Raw genomic sequence first — 23,466 nt, 5'->3', positions numbered from 1 at the left:
TTAAATTGTATATGTTTTTTTCTCAAGAGTTTCTCTTTCCATTTAGGCCTCCTTTGCACACTTTTGATGATTCATTTTTCTTAAAGCATGCATAGTATTGTTTCATTTAATTCTAACTTGATAAACTGGTATTACAAACTAGTGTCATTCAGTCCGTTTACTAAACGGGCGCTAGAACATTTGGCCTTTTTCGGCGACGGCGCGTGGGGGGGCCGGCTGGCCCCTCCCACGGCCACCGCTTCGTTGGGGCGCTCTGTTGATCCCAGCTGGCCGGCAGGCGCCCAGGAGAAGGCCGTGATTCGGCCTCTTTCTGCGGTGGCAGCGCGTGGGGGGACCGGCTGGCCCCTCCCACGGCTGCCGCTTCGTCGAGGCGCTCCGCTGAGCCCAGCTGACCAGCGGGCGCCCAGGAGAAGGCCATGATTCTTCTGAGGACTGTGAGGGAAACGGTAGGCAGAGGGGTGGGGAGAGCGTGCGTGTGTATGTGTGCGTCAAGTCTCTGCGTCCAATCCCTGTGTCCGTGGGGCACATGCGCAGTAGCGCAAACCCAGGGACACGGAATACTGTACGCAGAGACACTTGCACTTTATTATATAGGATTATTCAGTGTGTTTATATATTGAGTTTTCATGCAAAGTACTTAAACATTTTAATAGAACAATGCAATTCTGATTATGTGCAAGGAAATAGTTGAATATGTTACGTTAATAGCTTGCCTTTTCCTCTGGGAAAGTGAAAATGGTATTTTAACCTTAAAACAATTCTGAAAGAAGTAGCTGAGGCTGAGAGATTATTTGTTTGTACAGTGGTGCCTCGCTTAACGAATGCCCTGCTTAACGAAGTTTCCGCTTAACGAAAGGATTTTTCGAGCGGAGCTTGCCTCGCTAGATGAATGCCTTTTACGAAAAATTCGTCTAGCGAATCGCGGTTTCCCATAGGAATGCATTGAAATTCAATTAATGCGTTCCTATGGAGGGAAAAAGTCGAAAAAAATTCAGTGCATTCCTATGGGATTCGCTAGATGAATTTTTCGCTATAAGAAAAGACCCGTGGAACGAATTAATTTCGTCTAGCGAGGCACCACTGTATCTGTAGTTTGTGATGAGATTTGATTCTGGATTTCACACATCCAAACTCTAGTCACTGCACTACACTGTAAGTGTATGCATGGATGTACACACAGAGCAACAAAAACTGCTACATTCGTATTTGAAAATCCTTGGTTGATCAGCAGAGGAATGCTTTGATCAGCTTTCAATGTAACATTTGTCTACTCTGTAAAAGTTGAAAAGGTAGATGTGAGAGAAGGGTAGAAAATACTTCTAGAATCCCAGAAAGGATTGACAGTGGTGGCAGTGTCTTCCTTTCAGCTGCATTAGGTGAACAGAAAAGCTAATAATTAGTTGTGTATTTTTTCTTTGCTTATTTTTGCCCTCTAGATTCACAAACAAAGAACCAGTATGATCTGAAGTTGAGAATCAGATCAAGATGGAGTGAGGGATCAAATCCTTACAGCCAATAAAGTCACTTGTGAACCCTGGGCCTATCACTGTCTCGCAGCCTAACCTGTCTCATATGATTGTAGTGAGGATAATGTGGAGGGAGGAACCAGTACCCTGCACATCTTCAAAATCTGCTCCTGTGTATTGAGGACCTTCTGGAGCAGATTTTTTTTGGGGGGGGGTAGGGAGGAGGAAGAGAGAGTCCCATTGCATGAACATAACTTTACTGGCACAGCATTAGGTATAGCTGTCTGCATGCTGCATCTTGAATCATGTGCTTCTTGGAAGAAAAGGCAGGATATAAAAATTGCAAATGAATAATAAGTGCAATAAAAAATATCAGTTGAGCTTGTGCAAATAGTATTTTTTCATAGCACAAGAACCATAGGTTATGGATAGTAGCTTTCACCATTCAAAAATTAGAGCTTATAATGGAAGTTTGGGGGGCTGATGGGGCTGGGAATGAGAGTCTAGGATCCAGCAGCTATGGGCATCTCTGCCTCTGCTCTAGAAAGGAACCACTTTTTGAGGTTGGCAATGTTTATTTGAAATGAAGTAATTTTGATCAGACTTGGGTGATAATTTTAGAACTGTTCTTTAAAATGATTAATTTACATTTTAACAGATTCATAAAGTTATATGGTTGCTATACAAATTATAGGTCACTTTTGACACTTAAGACTGCATACAGATCACCACTACTGTTGAATAAGAAGAACTTCCTCTTCCACTTGACTATGTTTGCAAATAAAATAGGTGTTACATAAATATCTCCTATAGTTTCATCTCTTATTATAAGGGCTAAGAGCACTAAGGTCATAATATCAGACTTGAAGTCCTCTAAAATGAATTGTTGTTGAATTTGGCTGTTCAACTGGTTGACAGTCTGCTAACTGGGCTAAGTTCAAGGTGTTGCTATTATTATACAGTACAAAACCCTTAATAACTTGGGACCAGTTTACCTATGAGATTGCCTTACCCCACGTGTGCCCACTTGACTGCTTCGATCAAAGGAATTGGCAATAGTATAGGTGCCGCAAAATACCCATTCCACATTTGTAAGAACTTTATTGTTTAGTGTGGCAGCACTTGCACTTTGGAACTCCCTGCTTATTGATATCTAGCAGGCATTTTCTTTGTATTCTTTTCGGCGCCTACTAAAAACATTCTTATTTAGGCAAGGCTACTGAGATGCTTAGAAATGCTGGCATGAATTTTAATCTGTTTTAGTATTTTAATATTTTGTTGTTTTAAATAATTTATTTTATCCCTTTGTAAACCATGGTGAGGTGTTTTGATTTGGTTTTTTTTTACAATCAAGCTGTTTATTACTTTTATGAAAAAAAACTGATTGCAAACTGGATTGCTTTCTAGCAGTTTTTTCTCTCTTTGCCACTCAGCTGAGTTATTTTGGCCACAGTGAGTAGGTTTTAAGACAATCCTTTAAAACAATAGTTGAAATATAAGTCTTAAATATCAGTGCACATCTATGTTTCTGAAAAATGAGAAACATACCCATCAAACTACAGTATAGGAATATTGCAGAAGACCTGTAGGATTAAGCAAAGCAGGCAGTTGACTTAGTATTGCTATTCTATAATTACAAGTATTCTAAGTCTGATAATTCATTTTAATAAAGGAATTTAATTATGCAACAATGAACTATGAAACATTTCTAGGAATGCTACCATAAATATGAGATGAAATAGAAAAAGCTTAAAGGCAAAGACTTCTACATTTCATAACAAAACTGCTGATCTTAGCCCCCTTCCCCCGGTGGGGTTTGGCTATCTCATACTTAATTGAAAGAGAAAAATAGGTTAGCAACTTTTTAATGCTTAAATTATTTTGTTGCAGGAGAAAAATGCATCTTTACAGGGAGCTTTTCTATAAGTGTATATTTAAATTCATTCCAGTTGACCCTGCTATTATATCTCTACTTAAGCATTCTGTGTTGAACCAGACTGTGGTCCATAAAAATTAATGGTGTGGTAAATATCTGTTATCATTAAGGTGCCACAGGGTTCTTTGTTTTTGCTACAAGTGACTAACCTGGCTACCATTCTGGAATTTCTTAAAATGTAAGATCACACTTGCACCATTCAGGAAAATGAAGCTAACTGTATTATCCACATTTAAAGGTAAAGGACCCCTGACAATTAAGTCCAGTCGCGAACGACTCTTGGGTTGCGGTGCTCATCTTGCTTTACTGGCCAAGGGAGCCGACGTTTGTCCACAGACAGTTTTTCCGGGTCATGTGGCCAGCATGTGGCACTGCGGGGATTCGAACCGCCGACCTTCCGATCGGCAAGCCCTAGGCTCAGTGGTTTAGACCACAGTGCCACCCGCATGTATTAGGCACATTTAGCAGCACATAAAATTCAGTAGTTTCCCGTGAATTGTTGTAACTGAAGATATGAAATTATAATTAATATACAAAGGGACCTGAATTTGCTTTGATGAAGAAAGCAAAGGTGTTTGACAGCTAATAGATTCTGTGGAAAACATTCTGTGCAAAACATTTAAATCCTGTCTGAGCTTAATCGTCTTAAGAGTTCCAAAAGTGCATATTGGTCCTGCTATAATTCCATTACAGATATCACCAGAGTAATCTTCTCTGAATTTGCTGACATCTTTGGCAGCACTGTAAACTGCTCTGTGCTCCTCAGATGGGCAATATTTAAATTTACTACTGTAATAATATTCTTGACTATTGATTTGACTATGCACTGAGAAGACCTGAGCAGTTGAGTGTTCCCCATCCTAGTGCCCATTTACATGCTGTTGGTCTGGAAATAATAATCCCGCACCATAAACTATACTAGCCAAGACTGGTGTAGTGTTGCAGTATCTGTACTAGCCAAGACTGGTGTAGTGTTACAAGGTTGGGGAAGACTGCAAAAATGTGAGTTTTTTGTTTAACACCAGGTTTTACACTATTAGAACATTTACGTGAACCCTTGAATGTGTGCATAATTGTGACAGTTGGGTCACAACTGTTCCTTCATGCAGAACGTCTTGTTTTTCAGGGAGGCTTTTCAGAAAATAAATGCCCTCCCCCCCCCCCTTATATATTCCTTGCAGGTTTTTGCTTCAGTGTCTTGAAGATTTGGATGCCAACTTACGAAAGTTAAATTCTCGTTTATTTGTGATTCGAGGGCAACCTGCAGATGTGTTTCCCAGGCTCTTTAAGGTAAAATCCGATGCTTTTCTCCAGTGCTGCTTCTGTGCAACTTCTATACATTTATCAAGTTGTTTCAACATAATGTAACATATTCATATTTGTTTTGGAGAGCTCTTGAAGCTCACTGGAACATGAACAAATCCAGCTACTCTGGATCAATGTTCTTTTATTTGAGTGCTATGGCAAAATTTGAAAAGCAGTACACAAAACAAGTTCAGGTGTGTAACTTTCCCCATATATATAAATGTTGAAAATTAAAACTCTTCTTCAAAAATTGTTTTATTTTCATTGTAATGCAATACTGTACACAAACATTTAAGATGTTTGTAGCTACAAACAAAAAGCTGGTTAGGGTATGTTTTGGTAACAATTGTATCTGCTCATTCCTTTCTCTTTTGTTCTTCCTACAAAGTTGTCAAAAATTGGTAGATATTTTTCAAGTGAAACAAAGGTAGAGTATGTGCAAACAGACTTATGAAAGAGGAAAGGCCTGCTTATATTAATGATCCTGTTAATCTGGATTATGCATCTGATCAGTTAGTCTTTTCAGGCAGTGGCTGAAAAAGTGAATATTAGGACTATAGTTGTTAAAGTACTCTTAAGGCCTTTGAGACTGCATTTGGGATAGATGTTCATTTTTCTGCAAGCCTATGCTGTTACAGCTATAGCTTCCTGAGAGGAGGGAGCTATAGATACTACTTCAGTTAGCTGAAATCTTTCATGGCAGAACTCTTGGCTCACATATTCTGTGCAGCCAACTACAGTTGCAGAAATTAAGATTTTTGGAGGGCTGTCCATATGCTACTGTATACAGTTGGCCACTTGTGTTTTTGGTTTGACTGTATTAATGTTCATATATGTTATTCCTATTTCTCCATGATCTGAAAAAAACTATCCTTTTAACCCTTTTTCAAAACTGCAGGAGTGGAACATTACAAAACTTTCTATTGAGTATGACTGAGCCATTTGCTAATGTATACAGTTGGCCACTTGTGTTTTTGGTTTGACTGTATTAATGTTCATATATGTTATCCCTATTTCTCCATGATCTGAAACAACTATCCTTTTAACCCTTTTTCAAAACTGCAGGAGTGGAACATTACAAAACTTTCTATTGAGTATGACTCTGAGCCATTTGGGAAGGAGAGAGATGCAGCAATCAAGAAGTTGGCTAGTGAAGCAGGAGTGGAAGTCATTGTACGAATTTCACATACTTTATATGACCTAGATAAGTAAGTTAATAGTTTTGTGAATTTAAAATGAGAAAGATAAGCTTAATGTTAACATAATATGCAATATATATAAGTTTTAGCAATGTTGTGGAAAAAATCATTACCATACTATTTTCCATGAATATTTTCCTATTTAGGAATGTATTGCTTCATAAATATTGTAACATAATGATTTGGTTCCATACCAAGCAAATTTGGCAGTTAACTTACCAGTGTTTTCAAAGTGTGGAAAGTGTGTTCTATTTATTTATCGCATCTTGGAATACCCAATATTCACAAAAAATAATAATAATTTCCAGTTGGGGAGGAAATAAAGCTGCCCCAAAAGCTGCCCTTTGAAAGCAGTGCATGGACACCAAGCTACTTTCTTTTGCAAAGGTTGGATGGCCTAAGTCTTGCAATGCTACCAAAATATAGATTTTCCTCCCCTCTCAATCACCTGATAGGGAGAGGAGCAAAGAAGGTACTTTATGGGAAACTTCGGCTGCCGGGGGGAGAAAACCCTTGGACTCTGCACTTTCACCAGTCAGCTGACCTCATGAGAGGCATCAGCCGATGAATAGGTGGACATGGTCTCTGGAAAATGGCATTGCAGGCCAAAATTGGCTCTTCATTCCAGATGAAAGCTGCAGTGTATAGCTTTCACTAGTTTTCTTGTCACCTTTTTATAAATATTGTCTAAATTATTTCTATCATTAATTCATAGGTCAGTTATTTGCCTGGGTGGTAATGCTTACACTTTCAGTCTAATACAACTACAGTGGTTGTCTCTTTAGGCTTTTCTGTGGACATTTGATAAGGAATATGAGCTCTGTTATTGCAATATAATGGGACTGTTAAAGGTAAAGGGACCCCTGACCATCAGGTCCAGTCGTGATCGACTCTGGGGTTAGCAGTGCTCATCTCGCTTTACTGGCCGAGGGAGCCAGTGACAGCTTCCAGGTCATGTGGCCAGCATGACTAAGCCGCTTCTGGTGAACCAGAGCAGTGCACAGAAACGCCGTTTACCTTCCCACCAGAGCGATACCTAATTACCTACTTACACTTTGACGTGCTTTCAAACTGCTCGGTTGGCAGGAGCAGGGACCAATGGGAGCTCACCCTGTCGTGGGGATTCGAACCGCTGATCTTCTGATTGGCAAGCCCTAGGCTCTGTGCTTTAACCCACAGCGCCACCCGTGTCCCAAACGGGACTGTTATTTGTAGATATAAGAGAATTCATGTCACAGGTAAGAAAAATATGCAGTTCCCTAGTGTTTTGTAACAACATTACCTTAAATTAAGTTTTTCTTCCATGTTTTTAGGATTATAGAATTAAATGGAGGACAGCCACCCCTTACCTATAAGAGATTCCAGACACTAATAAGTCGAATGGAGCCATTGGAGATGCCTGTAGAAACTATTACTGTGGAAGTAATGTCAAAGTGTACCACTCCAGTTTCTGATGACCATGATGAAAAATACGGTGTTCCATCTTTGGACGAACTAGGTAATCCAAGAAACTTAATTAATATTCCCACACTACAAAAATAAATGCCAGTATTTTTAATGGCCCTTCTGTTGTACTGTCTGTGTTTATTTGTAGAAAATTGAAAATCAGGGCTGCAAACAAAAAGTCTGTCCCTGGTTTTTCTTCAACCTGTGACCAAAAGGATTATAAATCCCTGACAATGTAGGATACAGTAGCTGATTTGAAGAATAATTATGAGCAAATGATGTTGGTTAGGTAGTATCACATGTTGATAGAAATATCCTTAAATTAATTCACAGTTTGAATGTCAAGAGAATGTCAAGCATTTTCCCCAATACACTTAATTTATTATCCCAGTACCATATTCAAGGTGGAGTGTTTAAAGCTAGTAACTTTTACAATAAGAATGAATATTCTCTCTTCAGAGGATAGTAACACTTTATTGACTTACAACCATTGACTTAAGAAAACTTTGATTATAACAGAAAATAGACCTGGTTTGTTTGACAAGAAATCTCTAGTATCCTGTAAGACTTTGTAGGGGATCACATACTTTTTATTTCAGTTAAATACAAACATTTGGTCAAAGGATATAAATCTAGGTGCATGGGTATTAGAGGCCAATTATAAATTCTGTATTTAGCAATCATAGAATTGAGGTGGAAGGGATCCTGAGGGTCATCTAGGCCAACCCACTGCTATGCAGTGCATCCATAACAGATGGCCATCCAACCTCTGCTTAAGAACCTCCAGTGAAAGAGAGTCCACCACCTTCCAAGGGAGTCTGTTCCACTGTCGAACAGCTCTTAGTACTACTACTACTTTTATTAATGCTATATCCATATGGATATAAGCATTTTCCCGCATAGCAATGAGATGACGAATTTAAAAATATTGTTATTAATCACCTTCCACATCCATCTTAAGGAGATGTACAAAATATAACAAACAGCTAAAACAATTAAAAATAACAAGAGAATGTGTTTAAAAAGTAATCTATTCAAAATATGTGAAGTTGATTGCTATTGTTTATCCTTAAAAATTCTAAGGGAAGCTGTTTTATTACTAAATGAAAACTGCTCTCTGTTGTTAGACATTACTGCATTACAGCAAACATTTCAGACACAGGAGTAACATTTTGGGTTGTGTTCAGTGGTGCCCCTCTATTTTCAGAAGCCCATTTTATCCAACAGAGACCTCTAATAGTGGTGGGGTGGTGGTGTGATTTTTGTAGATTTCTGCACCCTGTAAACCAGCTTTGGAGAGTTAAGAGACCCTTGGGTAGTGTGTTGAAAAACAGCTGAAGGGAGATGGGGAATCACCTTCTTTCCCCACATCAGCAGAGACCTGTGGTATTCAGAGAGTACAGTCCTACCTTGGTTGGCGAACGCCTTGCAACTCACACATTTTGGCTTCCAAGCGCCGCAAACCCGGAAGTGAGTGTTCTGGTTTGGGAACGTTCTTTGGAACCCGAACATCCAACATGGCTTCCAATTGGCTGCAGGAGCTTCCTCCAACCAATCAGAAGCTGCGCCTTGGTTTCCAAACAATTTGGAAATCGAATGGACTTCTGGAACAGATTCCATTTGACTTCCAAGGTACCACTATATCCGCAAATGGAAGGAATCATTCCATATGTTGAAGGGTACTTAAGGATATAGCCACTTGTCTGGTAATTAGGAAAGGAAATAGAAGATTTTTATGAATTTGGTGGGTAAATATATAGCACTTTTGAAACCATGCACATCTTTTGAATCTTTTTGGAACCTAAAAGCTTGTAGTATTTGGATATTTCCCCCTTTGTTATCCTTGATTCTTAGCATTGACATGCTAGCAAACAATTTCTCACTTGGGAAAATTACATTCTTGACAAAATTGTTTGGCTGCTATATTTATAATTATTTTATCTTACAGGTTTTGATACGGATGGATTGCCTTCTGCTGTTTGGCCAGGTGGAGAAACAGAAGCTCTTACAAGATTGGAAAGACATTTGGAAAGAAAGGTACATTCACTAGCCTTAACACACATCAGTTAATGGTGGTTTAATACCTTGTACAGAGATAAAAAGGTACTGACTGTAGAATCTGAGGATTTCTATGCTACCTTTCAAAACACAACATCGTCCCATGAAGGCTAAAGTTTGGTACAAAAACTCTTAAAATAGCATCAAAATATTAAATATTAAAAGACAAAGAGCAGCATAGAACAAAGTAGGCCAACAGACAAACAATTTAAATTGTACCCACCATTTCCCAGAAAGATGAACTGAAATAAAAAGCTCTTTCACACCTACCCAAAAAGCAGGTGGGGAGGAGTGAAATATATCTCCTTTGTAGAGGTGATCTTCCAAATATTCTTGTTAACTCTTCTAAAGAAACATAACCCAGCTACTTGTTTATGCCTTTATTAACTGGCTCAAGCATATGGCCCTTGAGGGAGGAGTCAGTATTGTATTTTTGCTGTATTTTCAAATAGAGCTCACCTTTTCTCAGTACCTTTTGATTGGAGAGCAATTGTTGCTTCTAGAATTCACAGTTAAACAAACTGAAGCTGGTAAATGTCAGTGGTTCCAGATTCTGAAATCTAGGTGTGCTGTTAGCTGTTGCCAAGTTTCCTTTTTTTAAAAAAGTGATTTTAAGGGGGGGGGAAAACCTAAATGAAAAATGTACATAACCGTTTCATTTTCCTTAAGGCTTGGGTAGCGAACTTTGAACGACCACGAATGAATGCAAATTCTCTTCTTGCAAGTCCCACGGGACTTAGTCCTTACCTAAGATTTGGCTGTTTGTCCTGCCGCCTGTTTTACTTCAAGTTAACAGACTTATACAAAAAGGTATGAACCAGCAAACGTGAACTGTCAAATACTCATTTAATAATAAAATAAAACTTTTGTTAAAAAAAATGAATAACTAATTATGCTATCATTTCAGGTAAAAAAGAACAGCTCTCCTCCTCTTTCCCTCTATGGCCAGTTGTTGTGGCGTGAATTCTTCTACACAGCAGCCACTAATAATCCACGCTTTGATAAAATGGAAGGCAATCCCATATGTGTGCAGATTCCATGGGACAGGAATCCTGAGGCTTTGGCAAAATGGGCAGAGGGCAGGACAGGATTCCCATGGATTGATGCTATTATGACCCAGCTACGTCAGGAAGGCTGGATCCACCACTTGGCCAGGCATGCTGTAGCATGCTTCTTGACTCGAGGCGATCTGTGGATTAGTTGGGAAGAAGGGATGAAGGTACACTTCTTTGTTCCTTAATTGATGATGATTTTTCTTTTGTATTGGCATTTTAAGATTTCAGTTTGATATTTTAGTTATGCAGATATTTCTAAATTTCAGGCAGCTTTTACTACACAACCTTTTTATACAGAATATATTGTATCTAGTGCTGTATCGTTGGCTTTTCTGTTCATTATATATAATGGTATTAGACCATGGTATTTATCCCATTCTTTGAATAAATACTCGGAGAAGGCAGTCCTAAATCCCACTGATGATGGAATTTACTTCTGAGTAAACATGCTTAGGATTATACTGTAACAGTAGATATTGCTAGGCCTTTAGAGTGGAATTTATATCCCCTTAAAAAAACAGTGAACACGGTGTGCTACTTATTATATAACTTAAGCAAGGCTAGCTAAATAGCATCATCTAGTGGAAAACAGACATTATTACATGCCACCCTCAAAGCTTCCTATGTGAATTTTCCTTTTCTTTACACTGCCCCCTCCCTCAAACACAAATGCACAGCTCTAAAGCTGTTAAGAATAATACCACGATCCTGTGGACCAGGGGTCCCCAAACTTTTTCAGCCGGGGGCCGGTCCACCGCCCTCAGACCCTGTGCTGGGCCGGACTGTATTTTTGGGGGGTGGGGTGGGGAGCCGAAATCCTATGCACATTGAACATATTGCATTTGGTGCACAAAAAACAGGAAAACAATACAATATTTAAATTTAAAATAATGATTTTAATCAACACAAAATAGTATTTGAAATAAAACAACACTTTTTGCTTTTGTTCTTCTGCAAACCAGAGATAGCCACGTCTAGTAAGAAGCAGCACCAACCTTCCCCAGCAGCAACCCTGAAAAGGCAGGAAGTCCTTCAAAAAGCAAAAACCTTACTCCAAGGTGCTATCCACATGTCTTTGCAAGTCCATTATCATTCTCCCTCTCACCAGTCATGCTTGGAGCACATTTGGGGACAGTGGCTATGGAGGATTCTGTGTAATATGTAGCCATTTCTGGATCCACACAGGAGTTAGTAGGGCTGTTACCACAGGGTGGGATAGAACACTGTCTGGTTGAGGGGCTTTGATTTGTTTGTTTAGTTTTGCCCCAAATTTACTGGTGGTTAATTGAATTGGGGGCTGGCTAGCACTTAGGAAGGATAACCACACCACCACAGTCTTTGCTTGACTCTCCATGTTTTGGTGCCCCCCCCCAAGAACAATCCTAGTAAATTGGGTTGGGGGCTGACAGGTCAATCTGGAAGGCTTGGTGGACTGGATCATGCATGCAGACCTAGCTCCAGCTTACTCAGTGATATGTGATCAAGGCCAATGTCATTCAGCTTTAGAAAATAGGAAAATAACTCCATACAATTACAGGTGGCATACTTCTGGGGTGGAAGGACTAAAATCGATTGCATTATTTCAGCTAAAGTTCACTGTGGCTTAATTTAAGAACAGAGAGTTCTGCTGGAGGGGGGAGGCGGCTGTGGCAGTGGCGGCGGCGGGCAGGCGGCCCAGGCCAACTCCTCCTCAAGCGGCGGATCGGGCCAGCCCGGCTCCGGCGGCGGGAGCGGCAGCACGGCTGAGCGGTGGCGATGGGGGGAGGGGGCGGAGGGGGCCATCAGGGCGGCCGCGGCAGTGGCTGGGGTGGGCAGGCGGCCCAGGCCAACTCCTCCTCAAGCGGCGGATCAGGCCAGCCCGGTTCCGGCGGCGGGAGCGGCAGCGCGGCTGAGCAGCGGCGATGGGGGGAGGCGGCGGAGGGGGCCATCAGGGCGGCGGCGGCGGCGGCGGGCAGGCAGCCCAGGCCAACTCCTCCTCAAGCGGCGGATCGGGCCATCCCGGCTCCGGCGGCAGCGCGGCGGAGCAGCGGCGATGGGGGGAGGTGGAGGAGGGAGGCGGCGGAGGGGGCCATCAGGGCGGCGGCGGCAGTGGCGGCGGCGGGCAGGCAGCCCAGGCCAATTCCTCCTCAAGCGGTGGATCGGGCCAGCCCGGCTCAGGAAGGAAGCGATGGGGCCGGGGCTGCGGCTAACGGCAGCCCGACCGGGACTGGGGCTGCAGCCGCCCGCGGTTGGCAGCTGCCTGGGCTCATCCCCCCCACCCGGCCGAGAAAGCGCCAAAAGCCCAGGAAGAGTCCCGTCTGGGCAGGCAGATGTAAAAAGGTAGCCGCTTTATTCCTAAGGCGCATGGTGGGCTTCTCCCGGAACTGCCGCCCCCGGCGCGCCCTCCCCCTCGGACAATAGAGGCTGGCAGGCAGGCAGGAGGGGGGATGCCGCTGGGATGGCTGCGCCTCTGAGGCAGCGGCGGCGGTGGAGGCGAGAGCGGAACGGGGCAAGTAACGCTGCTGGGACAACCCAAAATAAAAATACTTAAAACACACACACACACACCTGTGTCTTGCAGCAGGGGCTGCTTGCGGCGAAGGGTGGAGCGGCAGCAAAGAAAGGGGTTTCTCCGGCTGGCTCTGCTCTGGCAAGAAGCGGCTGCTGAAAATGGCGATCAGCCAACTTAGCACAGCCCCCTTCCTCCTGCACACGTGCAGCTGCTGCGCACCCATTGGCTGGGGCCTGAAGCACTTCGACTTTTTGATTGGCTGCTACTGGCCAGCCACGATGAAGGAGAGGGGGGAAATGGCGACGAAGGGGGAAAAATGGCGCTCGGCTTGACTCTCTGCTTAAATTTTTTTTTTTTAAGTGCAGGATGGCCATGCTGATCCCCAGACCTTTCGCGGGCCGGATTGGCAGGCCAATTGGGCCGCATCCGGCCCGCGGGCCGTAGTCGGGACCCATGCTGTGGACTGTCTTCATAGCTGCAACAATATGAGCAGTTGCTTAAGTTAAGATTCTAGCGAAGGGGCAGCATCTCCCACTACTGCCTTGCTTTCAAGGAACTGAACAAACCTATTATGTTCACGTTAGTTCAGTACAGTATGTATCTTATATCTAAGCCAGGTGAGCAGGCAACAGTGTCCAGGCCAGCAGAACAGCCTAGGATCCCTTAGATCTCCTTTTGCAGTGGTGCCTACCTTAAGATCTCCTTAGTTTTGTTTCTCATTTTTAGTCTAAGTTTACCGTATGTATATGAGCCACATTGTGCTTCTGGTGCAGACGAATTCATCTAGATAAAACTATGACTGCTGATTAAGCAGAGTTTGGAATTCTGTTGGGCTCTGCTGTGTGTGTTCTCATATGCCTTGCCTCAACAGGGATTTGGAACAAGAATTTACAGTATACCTTCCTCTGCATTATGCCAAGAGTAGGAGTTTTATGTAACTCATCATAGTCATTTTAGCAGCCATGACTCTGATGGCTTTGTTTTAATGCTTCAGAATTGTACATCATTGAAAAAGTATTTCTGAAAAAGTGTTTGGGCTAACAAAGTGTTTGTTTTAAAGGTATTTGAAGAATTGCTCCTGGATGCTGACTGGAGTGTGAATGCAGGCAGTTGGATGTGGCTGTCCTGTAGCTCCTTCTTCCAGCAATTTTTCCATTGCTATTGCCCTGTGGGCTTTGGCAGAAGAACTGACCCTAATGGGGACTATATCAGGTTAAGTACCATTGTCAATTATTAGTAAAATTAAAGGGTTAAACAAGCTGTTCCATAAAGGACTCTGACTTAAACTTTTTCTTCTTTTATTTATAAGACGCTATCTGCCTGTACTCAGGGGGTTTCCTGCAAAGTACATCTATGATCCTTGGAATGCCCCCGAGGGTGTCCAGAAGGTTGCAAAATGTGTAATAGGAGTGAATTACCCTAAACCAATGGTAAATCATGCTGAGGCAAGTCGTTTGAACATTGAAAGGATGAAACAAATCTACCAGCAACTATCACGATACAGAGGATTAGGTATGGTAAAATGTTTTTATTTCTGTACTTGAATAGCCACAGGGCCCAGGCAAAATGAGTGTAACTAGGTGATTGAAAAGATTGGCAAATGAAAGACTGTTTCTCTTGTGCATTTCATTCATGTCAACTGTTTTATGTTGAACTGTTGGGTTAAATTTTGTGAACCACTATATAAAGGGTTGTATCCAGATAAGGTATACTCTGAGTATTGGAAGCAATGGAATTACATAACTCAAATCAATTGATTTGATGAGAGTACTCTGAGGATGACTTGACCAGATGCAAATTGAAATTTTTCAATCCAATTATCCATTGGATTAGCTTTTTTTGAAAACGAAGTTGGATCCATTGTTGGTCATAGTAAGTGTCCAACTTAGTTGGATACAGCCCATTGCATTCTTCTGTCTAGAAAGAGTGAATGAACATCCATATGAAAGGAGAATTTGCTGCTTTTACATACTTTCCAGATACTGATCTTGGTGCTGCCTTTGCAGCCCCCCCTCCAGTTCCTGCATTTTTAAAATCCTTGTATTCAAATTCAGACTAGCCTGGATGTACATTCATATATTTAACAATACTGCCAATCCATGTAATTTCCTTCTATGATCTGTTTCTTGGAGGACCTAATTTTCATTTTGGATGAAATACAGGAAGCCCATGAGCAGGATTGGAAAAGATAGTGACTAAACAAAAATGCATGTTCTTCATTCTGATGCTAATGTATTTTGTTTTGATTAGGTCTGCTTGCATCAGTGCCTTCAAATGGAAATGGGAATGGAAATAGTGGCCTAATGGGATATTCACCAGGGGAAACCCTTCATGCCAGTGGTAAGTTCTACCTAATAAAAGTAGGCTGGGAAATAGAAAGCAGTAAAATCTACTTAAGACTCCAATGACATTGTATTGTTCAGCAAATCTATCTTACCAATTTTCCGAAACTAGAACTTCAACAGCATATGGCCATTATTATTCATAACTAGCTGGCCCTGCACACGTTGGTGTGCATTAGTCTGTCAAATGGAGGGTAATAGGCCCCCTTCAGATCCCACTGAGCCTCAGAGTCCCCCTGTTTTACAGGATCTCGTGGCGGAGGCGGGGTTTGTGGGTGTGGCACGTTGTGGCTAATCCTTGTGACTGCCCCCACGTGTTCCGATCCATGATCTATTCTGTTTGTCCTCCCCCCCTCCGTGACCGGTGTGTATCATGACGTTTTGAAGGATGGTATTTATTTTTGTCTTGTGGTTATTTGGTGGGGATTTTGGGGGGGTAGTGGTGCTAAATTTTAAAGTAAAAACACTTGCCGTGCCCCCAAGTGCGTTGCTGTGGGTTATCACCCCCCCCCGGGCGGCCTGGCAGGGGGCTACATAAAACAACATGCTGCGGCCTGCGATCCATGCGCTTGCCCTCTCCCCCCCCCCGACTACAATTCCCATCTTCCCTGACCACTGGTCCTGCTAGCTGGGAATCATGGGAGTTGTAGGCCAAAACATCTGGAGGGCCGCAGTTTGGGGATGCCTGGTATAAAGCATAAGTTAAAAGGGGCATGACTGCCCTTACTTAAAATGGCCGCCAGAGCCTCGCATGTGACACAGCGCCCACTAAATTTTAAAGTAGAAACCCCTTGCCGTGCCCCCAAGTGGGTTGCTGTGGGTTATCCCCCTCCCCGGGCCTAGTGGGGGCTTAGCAGCCTGACAGGGCCTAGGGGTCTGATAATGGCAGCCTTGGTGGTTTCAGTTGCTTGGTTGATGATGTCATTATTTGGTTTGTGGGTGTGGCGTAGATTTCACAGGAAGGGAGGGGGTGTAGGAGGAGGAGCTGAGGGAATAACGCCACTTGAGGGCGTTGTTTGACTTGGTGGAAAACCAGGTTTATACCTGCCCAGGTGTGAGATTTGAGGGATTTTCTTTTCCAACAATGCCCAGGGAGTGACCTGGATCGTTGTGTCAAAATTTCAGGACGTTCGGTCAAGCGGTTACGGAGAAAAGTGGAACACGCACTTTCACGATTTTTACATTTTTATATATATATAGATCACTCAGTTAATAGGTAAAGTGGACATCTACATACAGACTACAGATGGGAAAGGGTTTAATTCGCTCCACAACTTTTGAGGGAGCATCATGCCTCTTATCTCAGTACCTGGACTGGAACACAATTAGCCAATTGTCAATTACTGCATTTTCACAAATAACATGCACACTGAAAGCAGTTTAAATTAGTAGTTTCCAATAAAGTACATAACCATAAAAGGTTAAAAGAACTCCAACACAACACTAATAGTCTTAAAAAAACAGAAAGGTGAAATGCAGTGTTTTCATTTTATTTGCACAGCATCCATTATACTGATACCCAGTTGCAGGTAAAGGTCCTTTCCACTACAAAAGGGGAACTCTTCAACTTTCTTAGTGTTTACATCTGAGTATGTAATATGTATATATTAATATTGATAGGATATATATTAATAATATTATAAAATGCAGTTGTGATGACTAAATATTTAATAGTTCTTTTCAAAATAATATGCAGATGTAGTTCTACAATACAGTATTTAAAAATCGGGATTAAGGCCTTTTCTATCTTGGTTACTTTGAACCAAGAGGAAAGTACTTGCAAATCATTGTTTGCATGTACTTAGATTCCTGTCCAATGCGAAAGTAGAGATTGCACATGGATTTGGTTAAGAAAATGGGCTATGTAACTAGCACACAAATACACATAAGCAGCTCAGGCTGTTTAGTATTTCACATGCTGAAGAGGTTCTCATAGCTTTCAGATTATAATCTTTAAAACCAAACAAAAATAGTTTGGGGGACTGACCAGAAAGTCTAATTTCTTGAATGGGAAAGGAATAAATGCTTCTTTCAGGCAGGATCATAAACGAATTGACAGTCTAGTCAGAAATTAATTTTATTGTGACTGTGCAAATTAACTATTGATAGGAAACCTGTTAAATGAGTAGAGTTAACCATGCAGATTTGTGTTCTTCCAGGATCTCAAATGGGAACAAATGAAGCCCATACAGGAAGTGTTCAAACATGTACCTTAGGAGAATCTCATACAGGAACTAGTGGAATTCAGCAGCAAGGTAAGACAACATTGCTTCTGTTTTGCATTAAATTCCTCAGAAGTCTTACTTATTCCAATACTTTGGATTATACCAATTGAACAGGGGGAAGGAGGGGTTTCCTGCCATGCCGCCTGTAATTATGTACACCTTGTCTCTATAAGACAGGTTCCTTTTAAACCTTCTTTAAGTGAATGTATCTGAGCAAAAATATCTGGCCCTCTCCAAGAAGAACCAAAATAAAGTCAAGAGAACTTTATGCTGCAGCATCAGAGTTTGTAAATCAAAGAAAAGTTTATCTCCCACCCACCCCTACAAAGTTTCAGATGCTTTTAGTACCAATTCCCCGGCTACCCTCTGTGTAAGTGTGTTGTTGAGGACCAAGGTGTAAGAGGAAGAATTCTAGAAAATAAATGAGACCTCCTCAAGTGGGATTTCCATTGCATTGCCAGCAATCATACAGGTTGTCATTTAGAGAGAGCTATGTATGCCTGAATAATTAAGCACTGAAGTCTCACTGGCTTCAGAGAAAGTGAGATAGTTCTGTCATTATTTATCCACCCATATGCTGGAGTTCTACCATTTTCCGCTATGCAAGTTAACCACAGATCCCAGCTGCAAAGGTGGAGAGGAAGTAAAGTAGGCACACATAGGACTTCAAAATTTTTGCCTCTTAGGTATGCACACAGCCAAAAGCTATTCCTTGGGGCCAAGGGCATGGGCTGCAACATGACCTGCAACAAGACTAATCTTTAGATTTCCCTATGTATTCACCAAGCCTAAACAACTACCTTTTAAGATCTACGTAGCTTACACATTTGACAGCCCAATTGGTGGCACTTACATTAAAATGTATTATAATTGTATGAAGAATTTCTAGAACTTTGATCAGAAATATTGCAGATCTTTTACACATTTCAAAAATATTTTAATGTGTTTTTAGCAGGTTACCCTCAAGGGAGTGGTATTTTGCATTACGCTCATGGGGAAGGCCAGAAAACACACTTAATTCAGCAAGGTAAGTTCTCTAAACATGTGTGATGGCATTATCTGAAACTCAAATAGATTCTTAAAGTAGGTCTTTGGTTTCAATTTGCAGGAAGAGCATCTCTTGTTGCTGGAGTGTGCACTGGGAAACGTCCAAATCCAGAAGAGGAAACTCAGAGCATTGGTCCCAAAGTCCAGCGACAAAGCAGTAATTAATTGGGTAAAAAATAAGAACTCTGAAGGAAGTTATTAATGATAGAAAACCACATGCTGATGTCAGAAGGAAAAACTAAACATGCCTCCTGAATGGTTAAGAACATAGCTTCCATTAGAGGAGTGGACCAAATATCATTGAACCTAACATCCTGTGTGGCAGTGGCCAAGAGTCCTGACATTCAGTTTATGCTTTTAGCAGTTGCATGGGAATACCATATGACTTGTATTGCCAGTTCTGCTCCTTTACCTTAACTTGCCCCCAACCCTTAAAACTGTGCATTAGCTTTGCCTATTTTTTGAGCTTGCTGAGTGATGATAACCATCCACTTCAGTCATCAGGTATTTGTGTAACTTTCTTTGAGCGGGGAAGAGGGAAGGATTTTGTTTTATTTGACTCCACTCATTCTTATGATCTTATGCATAGTTTTTATACTGAGAAAGTGGAAGTTTCCTTTCATTTATTACCGTTGCATTATACAGTTGTCCTTCCTGCAACTTGTTTTTTTCCTCCCTAAGCTGCAGCAGGTCTAAGATACTGTCCTGTTGGCAGCTTCGAATCTGCACCCCTACAAATATTCATGTTCTGCTCTCCCCCTTTAGAGATAATATCTAAATGCATACCCAGTGTAAACACTGCACATAGATTTATCTAGGTTGGCTGCAATATTTTTCTGTAGTTCTTGCACGTCTTTATGTTGGTGCAAATGTGCATCAGTAGGCCTATGAAGTGTGCATTTAGAATAAGTAGCCATGCCTGCTCTGAAGCATATTTTGTACTGAAGCAGTTACTCTGTTCTAGCCTGTTTAGAATAGCTGGGGCCATGTGTTTTCTTCTGCTGCTGTGGAGCAGGATTTGGAGCAGTTAACAGAAAATTTTTCTGCACAACAAATTACTTAAACATCCACATAGTTGGGAAATCTCACCTATCTTGCTATGATGACCATAAAAATAACCCTCAATATTCATATAACTGCTGAGTATTATCAGCTGACATAGAAGGGTAGAACAGTTTATTTTGCTGTATTTTTCTCTGTATGCCTGAAATATTTATTGTAAGTATGAAGAATTGCTCCAGCAATTATGTTTTGATGTGTCACCTCATTTCTGAGTTCTGTTTAAAATATTGTGGCATTGTGATCTGAAATATGCCATATTGGTATTATGGATAAACATATTGTCAGACTTTACTTAACATTGTGCTTCCATCAAATTCAATCCATTTTGCCACTCTACACACTCCTTTGTCTCAATCAGCAGCTTCTTGACTAATTTACAAGATATAAAAACAGCCATCTATTTGCTCAGCACTATTTATATTCTGTTCAAGTTTTATTGACTCCCTCCTTTATTTTACACTTTGAGGCACACCAAAGGTTGTAGGGCTATAGCTCAGTGGGAGAGTATCTACTTTGTATACAGCAGGTCCCAAGTTCAATCTGACATCTCCAGGTAGAGCTAGGAGAGAAACCGTGAAAAGCGGCTGCCAGTCTGTAAGCAATACTGAGCAAGATGACCAGTGCTCCAAGTATAAGGCAACTTTCTGTGTTCCTAAGATAGACTTATAGATCAAGATCTTATGGCTAATTTTGTCATATTATCTCTAGGCTTCTAGAAAAACTTTACTTTTGTGAGTTACTGAAAGTTTAACATAGCATTGTGTGGATCATGTATAATTTGGTAGCTTACACAAGTGAAGATTGGAAAAAAGACCAGTCTGCTCTTCTTAAAAACACAAAAAATGCATTCTGTAGCTGTCCATTATATTTGGAAATATTTTTTACCTACTCAGCTTTCACAGCAAATATTTGGCTGCAATCCATCACACACTTACCTGGGAGTACATCCAGTTCAACTCAGGGGGGCTTATTCCTCAGCAAACATGCATGCAATTTCATTGGTAGTTTGCCATGCATGTATGTCTATGGACAGTTTTTATTTTTAAAGCTTGTGTTATTTTTTTGACAGGGCTGTTTACAATATAAAGCACAAAAATATATAGCATAATAATGATAAACATATAATACACATAATCCCCCCCCCCGAAATTTAAAAGACCACAGATCATTTAATTAGTCAAAGGCCTGGGAGAAGAGGAATGTTTTTGCTTGGAGCCTAAAGATATGTAACAAAAAAAGTGCCACGGAAGCCTCCCTAGTGAGAGCATTTGATAAGTGGGGAGCCACCTCATAAAGGACTCATTCTTGTGTTGCCACCTCCAGACCTCTTGTGTAGGAGGCAGATGAAGAAGGGCCTCAGGTGATTACTGCAGGGTCTGGGTCAGATCATACGGGGAGAGGCAGTCTTTGAGGTATTGTGGCCTTGAGCTGTTTACGACTTTATAGGTCAAAACTAGCGCTTTGAATTGGGCCCATAAATTAATTGACAGCCACTGTAGTCGGGTCAAGGCTGGTGTTATATGCTCAAACCATCTTGTTCTCTTGAACAACCTGACAGCTAAATTCCGCACCAAAACTGGGCCTAAACCGCGATTGAAATGGATCTAGAAAATTTGTTTCCTCCAAGAGTGCCTAGATCTGGTCTGCGACCACTCGTTCAATAACCTTGCCCAAGAAGGGGAGGTTGGTAACAGCAGTAATTAACTACATTACTTGAGTGGTTTTACCACTGCTTCCTTCAAGCTGTCAGGGACCACTCCCTCACACAAGGAGGCATTAATCACCTCCCTGGTCACCCTGACTCATCCAAGCACCTTGTCCACAACTCATTGAACATAACAGGATTAGACAGTGCTCTGGACATCACTTACTTATGTTCTGAAATTCCCAAATCACCACACTCTTTTGTTTGGACTTCCACTGCTAGCAAGAAGCTACGCATTGTAGTCTTATGGCACCTTACATGCAGCACAACTTATGCAAGTGATGAACCAGTCATTTAATTAAATTATGAACAAACAATGTATGCAGAAAATGTGGTTCATTACATATAAAAAACATATATTAACAAATATTAAAATGTATGCAAGGTATGGCAACAAATTTCAGAAAGAGAAAACATAATATTTATTGAGAATTAATTCCTAATGGACTGATTCATTTTTGTCTTGCAGCTTTGCTGAAAGAGAAGGATCCACACCCTAAAATTTCAGGGCAAAATTATTTCACTTCATATTGGAATTAAAAGTTTTTGTGAGAGTATTTATATTAAAATGTGCATTTGCATACATTTATTTTCACACAGTCTGAATGGTTGTAAACAAGTATGTTTTTTAATGCATTGTTTCTAACTGGTATTTCTATGGTTTTTAAACTTTTAATGACTCACAAAGGGGAAATAGAGATTTGTAAATAGAGCATTTGGTGATGAATTTGGTAACTTACTGTAAATATAAGCGTTCATGATTAGTGATAGACTCATCAATATATTTTTGATATTTCATGTATGGCTTTCAGAAAAGGCTTTACTTTGATGGATATAAAATGGAAAGTGTCCAGACAATGATGATCATTTTTAGATTTAATATTTTCAGATTCGGGGCAGGATTTTTGACCCCTTTATGAACCAAACTGTCTTTTCAAAATGGTCAGCTCTTATATGTCTGTGTATAAAATATGATAGAGATGTTACTCTATGAAAATACAGCTGTATATAAGTCTCATATGCCAATATTTTGTTAAACTATGAAGTTGTCATGTCTGATGTTCTGTCCTTGTATTTCCCACTGCCTTGTTCAATCACAGTGAGGATGCCCTTGTTAATAAAAATGTATATACAGGTTGTTTCATTTACGTCTTGTTTTTGAGCAGATTTTGTATTGGTCTAGTCAATACAGTTTCTAAGAAGTGCTAGCATACAAGTTTTGAATTGCTTATACCTTGTGTTTATAGAATTTTATAGCTTCAAATAGCATTTGCAGAGTTTACTCACCCTCACTAGCTATTGTCCTAGGCACCCACAGCCAAGGAAGGCACATATCTGATAGCTAATTCTTTATTGACAAAAGTGTGTACTTAAAGCAACTCTCACAGTGCTCCAGAAGTCCAGTTACTGAACTTATGTTTACTTCTGATATTTTGCCTCTTATCAGGGTAGTAGTTCCTGTTATTCCTTTCACAATGAGTCCCTCTGCATTGCTTTTCTGCATGCATCTGGAAGCAATTTTATCCCTGGTTCCATATTTGTGCCAATGCTATCTTCTACATTACTATCCTGCAGTGCCAGTACTTGTTCTGGTTTTTAGTAGTAAATATGTGCTTTAGCACACAAAGAAATTAAACAAGATATAAAAAGAAAAGGACAAACATTGCCTGTTCAATTTCTGGGAATAGGTAACATATTACAGGAAATAAAATAGTAGCAATGCGAGTTGAAATGCTGCTGGTTAGTTCTATAGTAGGGAACAGGGAACTAGGCCTAAATCTGGTATGCCATTCCCAAGTAGCTGATTTTTTTGAATTTAACGGACAGCAGTGCAGCGAAGTGCAACCATAAAATATAGAGCAAACATCATAGAAAGGTGGAGCTTTTCTCTGCCACCAACTGCTTCACAGTTCCACTCCTCCATGCAAGGTGAGTTAATACCACTTTCCCAGTTCCCACATGAGAGGCTGGCACTGCAATTGCAATTAAAGTTAGAAAAAACACTGCAGCCCAGGTCTTGAAACATGGAGGACTCCCAGGAAAACACTTGAATGCAATAGTTTTGCAACCATTTTGTCTGGTTGCAACTACTTACACCAGTTCTAGAGAAATGGTTCATATGAAAGCAT

The 23,466-nt window shown here is 41.0% G+C and overlaps 1 protein-coding gene across 6 annotated transcripts in view; it reads left to right on the top strand.

Annotated features, from left to right (window-relative positions):
* The window catches only part of CRY1 (cryptochrome circadian regulator 1), a 35,346-nt gene extending 12,865 nt beyond the window's left edge, over positions 1–22,481 (top strand). For 3 of the 6 annotated variants that reach the window (XM_035126916.3, XM_088676734.1, XM_088676735.1), the window contains exons 2-14: positions 4,584–4,692; positions 5,773–5,915; positions 7,220–7,404; positions 9,301–9,389; positions 10,080–10,220; positions 10,318–10,629; positions 14,017–14,168; positions 14,266–14,468; positions 15,207–15,296; positions 17,458–17,553; positions 18,476–18,550; positions 18,632–18,739; positions 21,807–22,481. In XM_035126916.3, coding sequence (XP_034982807.1) covers positions 4,584–4,692; positions 5,773–5,915; positions 7,220–7,404; positions 9,301–9,389; positions 10,080–10,220; positions 10,318–10,629; positions 14,017–14,168; positions 14,266–14,468; positions 15,207–15,296; positions 17,458–17,553; positions 18,476–18,550; positions 18,632–18,735 — 1,699 coding nt within the window. In that variant the 3' untranslated portion in view covers positions 18,736–18,739; positions 21,807–22,481. The remainder of the gene's footprint in view (positions 1–4,583; positions 4,693–5,772; positions 5,916–7,219; positions 7,405–9,300; positions 9,390–10,079; positions 10,221–10,317; positions 10,630–14,016; positions 14,169–14,265; positions 14,469–15,206; positions 15,297–17,457; positions 17,554–18,475; positions 18,551–18,631; positions 18,740–21,806) is intronic. The other 3 variants (XM_088676733.1, XM_035126919.3, XM_035126918.3) reach the window with 3 other exon arrangements.
* The last annotated feature ends 985 nt before the right edge of the window (positions 22,482–23,466 follow it).

Source organism: Zootoca vivipara, chromosome 9 (assembly GCF_965207765.1).
Source record: "Zootoca vivipara chromosome 9, rZooViv2.hap1.1, whole genome shotgun sequence".
Lineage (NCBI taxonomy): Eukaryota > Metazoa > Chordata > Lepidosauria > Squamata > Lacertidae > Zootoca > Zootoca vivipara.
The sequence above is the reverse complement of the archived record's forward strand: the minus strand, read 5'-3'. Positions and strand labels throughout refer to the sequence as shown.